Source organism: Orycteropus afer, unplaced genomic scaffold (genome assembly GCF_000298275.1).
Source record: "Orycteropus afer afer isolate SDZICR_OR568_19922 unplaced genomic scaffold, OryAfe1.0 scaffold00063, whole genome shotgun sequence".
Classification (NCBI taxonomy): Eukaryota; Metazoa; Chordata; class Mammalia; order Tubulidentata; family Orycteropodidae; genus Orycteropus; species Orycteropus afer.
In genome coordinates, this window is record NW_006921650.1 from 12,855,117 (window position 1) to 12,867,211 (window position 12,095).

The 12,095-nt window shown below is 36.5% G+C and overlaps 1 protein-coding gene across 1 annotated transcript in view; it reads right to left on the minus strand.

The window, feature by feature from the left end:
- The window catches only part of RUNDC3B (RUN domain containing 3B), a 218,801-nt gene that overhangs the window by 144,027 nt on the left and 62,679 nt on the right, over positions 1 to 12,095 (minus strand). Inside the window, exon 2 of the mRNA XM_007939844.1 lies at positions 9,170 to 9,285. Coding sequence (XP_007938035.1) covers positions 9,170 to 9,285 — 116 coding nt within the window. The remainder of the gene's footprint in view (positions 1 to 9,169; positions 9,286 to 12,095) is intronic.

The window sequence follows — 12,095 nt, forward strand, 5'->3', positions numbered from 1 at the left end:
GGCCTGCTACTCTGGCGTCCCTGCGTTGTCTCTCCTCACCTGTAAGCCTGGGGCCCAAGGCTTTTATTCCCTTCCCTGCTCTTCCAGCCTGCTACTCTGGCATCCCTGCGTTGTCTCTCCTCACCTGTAAGCTTTTTGCCAATTTGGATGCTTTTTATATCTCTTTCTTGCCTTACTGACCTGGCTAGGACTTCCAATACAATGTTAAATAGAAGTGGTTCCCATTCGCAAGAGGAATGCTTTGAGTTGTTCTCCACTGACAATAATGCTGGCTATTGTTTTTGCATATATGCCCTTTATTATGTTGAAGATTCCCCCTCCTATTTTTATTTTGCTGAGAGCTTTGAACAGGAATAGATGTTGGATTTATCAAATGCTTTTCTGCACCAGTTGATATGATCATATAGTTCTTATCTTTTGTTTTATTTATGTGATGGATTACATTGATTGTTTTTTCTCATATTGAACCATCCTTGGATACTTGGTAGGAATCCCATTTGGTCAGGGTGTATTATTTTTTTGATATATTGTTGGATTCTGTTGGCTAGGATTCTGTTAAAGATTTCTGCATCTATATTCATGAGGGATACTGGTGTGTAGTTTTCCTGTTTAGTGGTGTCTTTACTTGGTTTTGGTATCAGTGTTATGCTTGTTTCATAGAATGAATTTTGGAGCATTCCATCATTTTCTATGTTCTGGAATAGTTTGAGGTACAGGTGTCAGCTCTCCCATGAATATTTGATAAAATTCTCCAGTGAAGCAGTCTGAGCCAGGACATGTTTTTTTTGTGGGAAGTGCTTTTTTTTTTTTTTTTTTTTAAGTCCTGCTCAATTTCTTCTTTTGTTATGGGTCTGTTCAAGTATTCTATCTCAAGCGAGGTTAGTTTAGGTACGTCTTGTGTTTCTAGCTATCTTTCCATCTCTTCTACGTTCTCAAATCTATTTAGAGTACAGTTCTTTGTAATATCCTGTTATAGTCTTTTTCATTTCAGTTGGTTTGTTGTGATGTCACCCTTTTCCTCTATTATTCTTGTTATCTACATCTTCTCTTTCTTTTCTTTTGTTAAATTTGCCAGTGGTTTGTCAATCTTCTTAATTTTTTTGAAGAACCAGCTTCATTTTTTTTTTTTTCTAATTGTGCTTTAGGTTCAAATTTACAGAGCAGAATTTGTTTCACATTCAACATTTTATATATATTTGGTTTCACTCCCCAATTACCATCCCCAACCCTAACCCACCCTCCTCCTCTCCCTTCCCAGTAAACACCCCCCATGCCCTTCATTGTGATGCACTCCTGTGTGTCCTGCATTTCCTCCATGTGAATGTTACCCGCCCCCCCCCCGTGCCCCATGGTTGATTGCTCCAAGGGATGTATTTCCATAGAGTATGTGGGTGCGTCACCATAGGTTGAGTGGTCCACTTGTACTTATTTACTATTGGGTTGAGAGCCAGCCCTTGGGAATGTGTTTTATTCCAGGCCCAAAGTGTATCCCAGGATCACAGTATTGGGGGTCCTACCAGACTCAATCCAACCAGTAATTCTGGTCATTATTGTGTTTTGGGATTTTGTTCCATGATTTTTCTCCACTCTATCAAGGATCTCCAGTTTTGATCCCTTCCCAAGTGGTTGGCATTGGTAGCCAGGCACCATCTAGTTTTTCTGGTCTCAAGGACCATCATGTCCTAGGGCTGATTGTATCCAAATGCCCTTGGTTTTTTGCACTCTTTTCCACTTCTGACGATAGGAGACCATTAGCTGCATCTTAGATGACTGCTTGAAAGCTTTGAAGACCCCAGTCACTACTCACTACCATAGGGTGTGGAACAAGACTTTTATGTATTTTGTTGTGCAAACCGAGTATGGTAGTATGGTATCCCCCCATACTATGGTCCTGAGTCGGTAGATCCATTGGATCTCTCTCCCACAGTGTCTGGCTGTCTGCGAGGGAATGCTCTATGTCTGTCTTCTGTTGTTTCTGTAAGGAATGTAGGTATTTTGTATCACTGGTATCTGTGCAAGATTAGCTTCAGCTGAATCTATCCTTGGTCTAGAATATAATCCTGTTCAGTGACTCCAATCTGATCTTCTCAGATGTTTATGTGTTTATCTGTAGCCTGGTGTTTGGTGTTAATGGTAATGAAGTACTGCGGATATACTGAACAATCAGCTTCTTGTCTTGTTGATTTTCTCTATTGTTTTTTATTTTCTGCTTCATTTATTTCTGCTCTAGTCTTTATTATTTCCTCACCTCTGGATACTGTAGGTTTCTTGATGTTCTTTTTCTAATTGTTGGAGTTGCTGAGTTAAAGTGTTGATTTTGATTCTTCTTTTTTGATGTGTGCATTTATTGCTATAAACTGATGACTGAGTACTGCTTTGCTGTGTCCCAACAGTTTTGGTACATTGTATTTTCATTCTCATTTGTTTCTAGGATTTTTTTTTTTTAATTTCACACTTTACTTCTTCTGTTACCCATTAGTTTTTAAGCAGTGTATTATTCAGTTTCCACATATTTCATTTTTTCCCCTTAGTCCTCCTATGATTAATTTCTAATTTTACAGCACTGTGATCCTATAACATGTTTTGTAGCATTTTAATGTTTTAAAATTTACTGAGGCTTGTTTTGTGGCTGAACATATGGTCTATCCTGGAGAATGATCCATGTGCATTGGAGAACAAGTATTGTGCTTGACCATGAGGTCAAGGTGGTTGATTGTGTTGAATTCTTCTGTATCTTTGCTGAGTTTTTTTCCTAGTTGTTCTGTCCTTCCTTGAAAGTGGTGTGTTAAAGTCTCCTACTACTATTGTAGAATTGTCTATTTTTTCTTTCAATGCAGTTAATGTTTGCTTTACGTATTTTGGAGTTCTTTCATTGAGTGCACAGATATTTACTATGGTAATGTCCTCTTGGACATATAGTGCCCTTCTTTGTCCCTTATCTGTTTTTCACCTTGAAGCCTACTTTATCAGAAATTAATATTGCCACTCCTGCTATTTTTTTGGTTGCCATTAGCTTGATATAATTTTTCCCACCCCTTGATTTTCAATTTATTTTTATCTTTGTGCCTAAGGTGGGTCTCTTGTACGCAGCATATTGATGGGTCTTCTTTTCTTATCCAATCTGCCACACTCTTTCTCGACTGATGCATTTCGTCCACTCATATTGAGTGTAATTACTGACAGGTATGAATTCATTGCTGTCATGCTGTTGTCTTTCTTGTTGTACAGTTGGCAGTTTCTTTCTTTGTTCCAAATATTTTTCTGTGCTGAGTTCATTTTGTTATCTAGTATTTTTTCTCTTTTCTTCCTTATTGTTGGTTTTTTGTTTACTAACCCCTTGCAATTTTCTTCTTTCTTAGTTTGTTTAGAGGATTATTCATTTTCTTTGTGGTTACCCTAAAGTAAATTCTTATCTCCCTAAGTTTGGAACAGTCTGTTCTATATACATATTGTCCTGACTTCCTCTCCATTTGAAGTTTTGTAATTAAAACTTTGATTCACTCTATTCGTTTTGTTGTTGGTATCAGTTACAGATTTACACTCCTATTTCTCTATTTACTTTTTTTGTGTGTGTGAGCTTATTTTGATCATTTTTTTCTTGGTTGGTTTCTAGGTGGTGGTGTCAAGTGTCTTGATTTGAATTTATTGTCCTCTGTTGTAGTTTTTCTATTGGAAGGGCTCCCTTTAGCATTTCTTGTAGGGTTGGTCTGGTTTACACAAATTCCCTCAATTTCTGTTTGTCTTGAAATATCTTGATTTCACCCTCATAACTGAGGGACAGTTTGTCTGGATACATAATTCTTGGTTGGCAATTCTTTTCCTTCAAGCTTTTGTATACGTCATCCCATTGTCTTCTTGCCTGCATGATTTTTGCTAAGAAATCAGAGCTTAGTCTTACTGGTTGCCTGTTGTAGGTAACATTCTGTTTTTCTCAAGCTGCACCTAAGATTCTTTCTGTCTTTAGTTTTGGAAAGTTTGATCATGATACTGTGGTGGTTACATTTGTGTGTCAACTTGGCTGGGCCTGGTTGAGTGGCTGGGCAGCTGAATGCATTTATTCCCCATGGTGAGATTCATAATTGACTCATGGTGGAATTTATTGGAGCAGCTGAGTAGCTGCTTTGGATATGTGGTCTGCTACCTGTATATAAGCAGCTTTGGGAATGGTCTCCAGCTTATGGCACGCTTGAACCCTGCATGTAGCCATGTCATTGTTCAGCAGCCTGCCATGCTCTGCTAACCTTGGGACTTTCAATGGACTTAAATTAATGGCCATGTGGTTTGGTAACATCAGACTGTGCCATTTTATTTGTCGACCTTGGGCTTGTTAGCCTCAGCAGCGAGGAGCTGCCTGAGTGAAGAGGTGCCTCCAGCTTCAGTGGGCCAAGAGCAAGAGACAGAGCTAAAGCCCAAGGTCGAGGGGCTTTCACATAGCCCCTAGAGCCTGGCACTTCAAACTCAGACTTCTAGCCTCTTGAACTGTAAGAAAATAAACTCCTGTTTGTTCAAGCCATCCCATTTGTGGTATATTCTTGTCAAAGCGGCACTAGGTAACCAGAATAGATATGTCTTGGTGACTTTCTCTTAGGGTGTATCCTGTACAGGGTTTGTTGAGCTTCTTGTATTGATACCTTTTCTTCTTTCATGATATGGGAGAAATTTTCTGTTGGCAAGTCTTTGACCATTTTCTCAGTGTTTTTTTTTTTTTTTTTGGCCTTCTCTTGTTCTGGGATTCTAATCAGGCATATGTTATTTGTTTCCATGTCATCCCATATAACTCTTAGGTCTTCTTCATTTCTCTTAAATCTTTGTTCTGCTTTTTCCTCATACAAGCTAGAGTCAAGGGATTTGTCTTCTAGCTGGGAAATGTGTTCTTACGCCAGTTCTAGTCTGCTCTTTTGTCCTTCCAATGTGTTATCTATCTCCATAATTTTAGTGCTCATTTTCTGGATTTCTAATTGCTGTTTTTGTATGATTCTAATCGTGAATTTATTTGGCTATTTTGCTTATAAATGATCTTCCTGAATTCTTCAATGGTATTGTCTGTCTTCTTGTTGCTTCTCTTTCTGGTTTCCCTTTAGTTCTTGGAGGGTTATATACATATATATATATATATATATATATATATATATATATATATATATAGCTTTTGAATTCCTAATCAGATAGTTCTATTACTTGTTCTTTCTCAAAGAGATTTCCTAATTCTTTAGTTTTGACATTTGTTTCTACTATCTTTTCCTGTTTTTTTTTCTTTAATTTGAAGTTGTATATTGTTTCCTAGACATTTTGAAGTTGCTGTCTTTATTTGTTAATTATGTATTATTCTGTTTCACCATGGTTTTGTGTTTTACTTTGTTTTAATATATCTGGAGTGTGGAGCAGGTGTACTTCTTTGATTATTAACTCAGCTGAGACCCTGGTAACCATTAATCTATTTTCGGTCTCTACACATTTACTTATTCTAGGTTTATTTATTATTCTAGGTTTATTTCACTACGCATAAGGTTTTCAAAGGTTAACCATGTATCAGGACTATTTCTTTCTATGCCTTAATAATACTTCACTGTAAGTACATACTACATTTTATCATCCATTTGTTTATAAACATTTGGATTATTCTAAGTGTTTAATGCTATAAATGTCCCCCTAAGAACTATTTTAACTACATTCCACAAATTTTCATATCTTGTATTTCATTTTTCATTTGGTTCCAATCATTTCTTATTTTCTCTGAGACTTCCTCTATGACTAGTGAGTTATTCAGAAATGTATTTTTTAAATCCCAAATAACTAGTGATTTTTAAAGATATGTGTTCTTTATTTCTAATTTAATTTCATTATGGTCAGAAAACATACTTTTTACACTTTTAATTACTTAAAATATGTTAAGGTTCAATCTCTGATCCTTGGCACTACTTGAAGTGGTACTGCACAATTGCAGACTAGGGAGTAATTGCCGCTGAGCAGGCAAAATGTCTTTCTTCCTCACCTTGCCTTCAACAGTGGCATTCCACTTACATGTCCAGTTTCTGTATGAGGCTTGTGATTTAGGTACACAGGATTATACTTAATAATGAATTTCAACAAGTTTGAAACTTGAACTACAGAACCTGAACTAAGGTCTCTTTCAACCCTAATATTCTACGATTAATCACTATTTCCTAGCTATATTCCACAGAAATATATATTCCACAAATATGTTATTTGTTTCCATGTCATCCCATATAACTCTTAGGTCTTCTAGGACATTGGTTTATTGAAGGATTCTTCAAATAAGATTAATACGATTCTTAAAGCTTCATTTTCTTAATGGCACTTTTAGTATTAATTACACAGACAACAGTCTTAGTTTTCCCCATGACCTATATCTGCCTATTTTTTGTATTTGCCTATATTGTGTCAAGGGGGAGATATCTTTCTATGGAAAATTAAAATTTTAAACCAAATGCCTTTTCCTTCTAAAATAAGATATAGCTGAAGAAAAGTAAACTTTACAAACCCATGAAGCTATAACTTTTTAATTTATATCTCTAGAAATAACAATATTGAAAAATTAATGCTACAAAACAAATTTAAGTGAACAAAATTCTAAGTGAATTTATATATCACAGTAACTACATAACTTCTCCAAAAGTAATTCATTATATGTTAGAATACTAAAAAATGGAAAATAATATATGAAAATCCTTAGACATTTGGGTCTTCAAAATACCTCATCTGAAAAATTGTAAGTAAAAACCACCACCCATTTTATTTGGACAGGAAAGGGACCCTGGGTAAACAAAGCACTACTGAAGAAGAACAAACTAGGTGGTCTCATACTTCCCAATCCCAGAACCCCCTACACACCTATGGTAGTTAAAACAGCCTGGTACTGGTACAACATCAGACACGTAAACCAATGGAAGAAAACTGAGAACCCAGAACTAAGTCCATTCGTCTACGGACAGTTGATCTTTGACAAAGGGCAAAAATCCACTAAGTGGGGGAAGAGATAGTCTCTTTAACAGACAGTGCTGACAAAACTGGATATCTAATTGCAGATAAATGAAACAGGATAACTCACACCACATACAAAAACTAACTCAAGATGGAGAAAAGACCTAAATGTAAAACCTCAAGCCATAAAGAGCGTGGAAGAAAAAGATAGGGGAAACTTAGGGGCCCTAATTTATGGCTTAAATAGTCTTTCAAACTTAACTAAAAATTTACAAACAGCAGAGGATAAACTAGATGAATGAGTCTCCTAAAAATTAAACACTTTCTCTTAGGGTGTATCCTGTGCATCAAAATACTTCTCCAAAATATTAAGAAGAGAACCTACAGGCTGGAAAAAAATATTTGCAACAATGTATCTGACTAGGGTCTAATCTCTAAAATTTATAGAAAATTTCAACAAGAAAATGACAAACAATCCAATAAAAAAATGGGAAGAAGAATGAACAGTCACTTCACCAAAGGTGACTTTCAGGCAACCAACAAATACATGAAGAGATGCTCATGATCATTAGCCATTGTTGTTGTTGTTGTTATGTGCCGTTGACTCAGACCTGACTCATAGCGACCCCTCCTTGGGTTTCCGAGGCAGTATCACTACGGAAGTAGATTGCCCCATCTTCCTTCCGAGGAGTTGCTGGTGGGTTTGAACCGCCAGCCCTCTGGTTAGCAGTCCAGTGCCTTAGCCACTATGCTACCAGAGCTCCCCATTAGCCATTAGAGAGATGCAAATCAAAACAACAATGAAATATCATCTCACCCTGGCAATAGCAATGATCAAAAAAACAGAAAACAACAAATGGTGGCAAGGGTCTGATGAAATTGGAATTCTCAGACACTGCTAGTAGTACTGTAAAAATGATACATCCACTGTGAAGAATAGTATTGCCCTTCCTTAAAAATAGATATAGACATACTATATAATTCAGCAATTCCACTACTAGGTATAAATCCTAGAGAAATAAGAGCTGTGACATGAAAAGATATATGCACACCCATGTTCATCACAGTATTATTCATAATAGCTAAAGGAACATCACTCACCATCTGAACAATCTTGGTGGAGCTCAGAGGAGAGGATGGGGTAAGGCAACTATACTATTAGAGAGAGACTTTGGTAGCAAAAGAAGATGCCCTGGTGTCTCCAACCTGAGAAGGTGGCAGACCTTAAGAGAGGCCACAATCCTCTAGTGAGGTGATAGGACATCTGTCTTGCCACCAAGGTCTTTATTCTCAGAAAGACATATCCAAGCTAAAGGGAAGTCCAAAGAACACCAGAATGTGAGGTCAACCTTCTACCAGAGCTAAAGTTTTGACAAGGGAACAAATCTATCAGTCAGGTAGCTAGCTGTAGACCTTGAAAATTACTAGCAACAGCTGCCCAATGCCATGTGAAGTTTTTTTCCCCTTCAGTTTTAATGTTAAGTAATGCATTTAAACTCTTAGTTAAATGTTTTCAGAAACAAAAAATAAAATTCTAATGATAATAAAAACTTAAGTGAAACTACCTGATGACCAAGTTTCCTTTAGGGAATTAATGTAATAAAGTGATTTCTTATTGTTACTGAAACTTCTACTTTTTGACATTACCAACTGTATTTTATAGATATATATTTCTAACTACAAAACATATACTTCAGAGAGAATATAGCTCTCATATTCCCTGTTAAAGTCTTGTTTTAAGAGATATATACCTCTGGTATATGCTTATTAATTTTAAGGAAATCAAAGTCAAACACTTATTTATATACCCCTTTTTTTTAATCTACGTACTGTTAATAATTTTTCAAATATTCCAGAGTTTAAGGAAATACAAGCTAAGCAAACAAACTTAATGTCTAGAGTACTTTTTGGTAAATTGATTAAAGCATCCTCTAGTAACCCTGGCTATCTTTTAAACTGAAGATTTTATTTCAATTAATTATGGAAAGTAACTCTGTTCCTTGTATGCGCCAATTAATATATGCAACACCTTTAATGCATCCTGGAGACAACAGTAAACCCAAGAATAGTGAGTGATTCTTTTCTAAGGATATAGGTTGAAAGAAAAGCATTCTAAAGTCAGCTTTATTATTTCTCAAGACTACTATCTAAGCGACACTAACCATATTGTTTGTAGCATTTCAACTTTATTACAAAGAGAGAAAAAATAAAACATTAGTGCTGTTACCTTTTAGCCGGTGACTTAAAATCTGTTCCAAAATAGCTGCAAAATTGTTAAATTCAGGAGAAGAATCATCAATCGTCTCAAAGCAGGACCGATCAATCAGGGTCTTCACAGAAAATCTATGACCAAAAAAAAAAAAGTAAATTATTGCTCATTTTAATCAGAGTTGATTCATTCACCTAAGTAGGAAAAATGAGAGGAAAGCAATTTTGGGAAGAAATATTTTATAGGATTATATGTTCTGAAAACCCAATTTATTCAAATTCACTCTGTAAATAGAAAATTGGAATCAATTATTTCCCGAATTATCACACTTTTCACTTAAATATTTATTATCAATTCAACAAATTATGGCAGGAAAATTTCCCTGTCTTCACAGCCATTAAAATCATAAATATGGCATAAATTACTAACTCCAAAATACTCAAAAATCATACTACTCCTTTGTGAGAAATTTGTGCTTTAGAACAAAATGGTTGAGAGTTTCTGAGCACAGAATAGAATAAAATAAAATAATGAGCATTCATCAAGTACAGATGCAAAGTTTGAATGAACTACAAATAGGAAAACTTGCATATTAATAAAATCTGCTTTGTTCTTCCTTCCTATCAGAATGTCCTTTGCCTTTATTATGACTGACAAAAATTAACAAATTTTCCAGGCCTCAGCTCAAATCAATGAAGAATTATCCTATAGCGCTAATGAAAATTATTTTCCTCCCAGAACAAACTAGTATATTGCTTATATCTATTTTGGAGACAATTATAATTTATCTTATTATCGTTGTTTGTGTTGTCTACTTCTATCTTATTAGAAAATCAATCCTTCAAGGCAGAAACATGTCTTCTCAGCAATGCCTTGAGCAATGTACCCTGCATTTATTTGTTGATATATTTTTAAGTTCTATTTTGAAAGAATAGCAAAAAAAAACATTTAAAACCAATAAGATGGCAAGGCAAAAATAATTTATGATTTGTAACATATTTATAGATTCATGTAACCGTGACCAAACTCATGATACAGAACAGTTTCATCACCCCAAACAACTCCCTCATTCGATACCTTTATAGCTATTATATCATGGTTAATAATGAAGAAAAAGAATGATCCCAGTTTCACTGCTTAATCATTTTTTTTTTTTTACTTCCTTCTTTATTTTATTTATTTATTGTTTTGTGATTTGGGTGAAAGTTTACAGAGCAAATTTACTTTCCATACAACAGTTCACTCACATGTTGTTTCATGACAACGACTACAATTTATCCCAATGCAAAAGCTCCCCTCCCACTTCCTTCCCATAGTTACCTCTTCCCTGTGTCCATCCCTCCATGCACTCCTGCCCCCTGAACTGTCTCCCTGGGCATAAGCAGCCCTTCTTTCTCCCATGATTGTTCTCTCCAAGGAGTGTATCTACCTCAAGTAAATGTTCAACTCATATGCCTGTATTTTGTTTGGCTGGAAGGCACAAGTGTGGGTTCAATTCCAGACCTGAAGGGCAGCTAGGGACCATAGTCTCAGTGGTTTGACCAGGCTCTATCACACCCGCAAACCTGGTCTCCCTTTTTTTTCCCCCCAAATGATTTGAGTTTTGTTCCACATTGTTCTCCCTCTCTATCCAGGATCTCCTACATAGATCTCCCTCCGAGTGGTTGAGAGTGGTAGCCAGGCACCATCTAGTTCTTCTGGTCTCACAGTCGCATAAGCTGAGGATCCACATGGTGTACCAGTCACAAGAACTAGTTGTTTCCATGAATCTTTGATTTTCTTCATTCTTCTTTGCTCTAGACGAGCAGAGAACCATTGTTGCATCTAGATGGCTGCTTGCAAGCTTTTAAGATCCAAGCCACTACTCACCAAAGTAGGAGGTGAAACAATGTTTTGTGTAGTATGTTATCCCAATTGAGCTTGATGTCCCTTGCAACTACAGTCCCAAGCCCACAGATTCAACTACTTGCTCCCACTGGGTAGCTGGCTGTGACCAAGAAGTGATTACAATCTTGTCCCTTGTCAGCTCTACTATACCTCTGGGAATTCTTACAGAACATACAAATACATTTGTAGAACCAAATTCTGCCAACCCTATGTTACACTCCCTGCTGCATAAATATACCTAATAGTTCTGCCTGTCTACCCATCTACCTACCTGTATACCTGTGTTTGCCTTCACTGACAACGCAGTACTGTTTTTGCAGAAGGGTTCACCTTTGTTGTCTGTACCTCCCATCTACCTCTCTCTGTCTTCCTCTTCCTCAATGCCACTGTGTTGATCACTCACATTTGGTACATTGCCCTTCTCTTCACCCAAATCAATACTTATCTCTACCTATCTAACAGTGTTCCCTCCCCTCCCACCCCTCATAACCTACAAAGAAAATTTCCTCCCATAAATAAACCATTCCTTGACTTTTACAATAATGGACTAATATAATATTTGTCCTTCTATGATTAACTTATTTCACTCACCATAATGTCCTCCAAGTTCATGCATGTCATGCGGTATTTGCAGATACTACATTATTCTTTAGCTTTGCATAGTATTCCATTGTGTGTATGTACCATAGTTTGGTTACACATTCCTCAGTTGATGGACACCTAGGTTGTTTTCATCTTTTGGCTACTGTAAATAGTGCTGCGATGAACATAGGTGTGAATATGTCTGTTCTTCTCATGGGTCTCACTTTCTTATAATATAAACCTAGTAAGGGAATGGCTGGGCCAAATGGTATTTCTATTTCCAACTTTTTAAGGAATCACCATACTGTTTTCCACAGTGGTTGGACCATTTTACAGTCCCACCAGCAGTGTATGAGAGTCCCAATCTCTCCGCATCCTCCCCAGCATTTGTTACTTTCTGTCTTGTTGAACTTTGCTACTAGTGCTGGAGCAAGATGGTATCTCATTGTTGTTTTGATTTGCATCTCTCTAATGG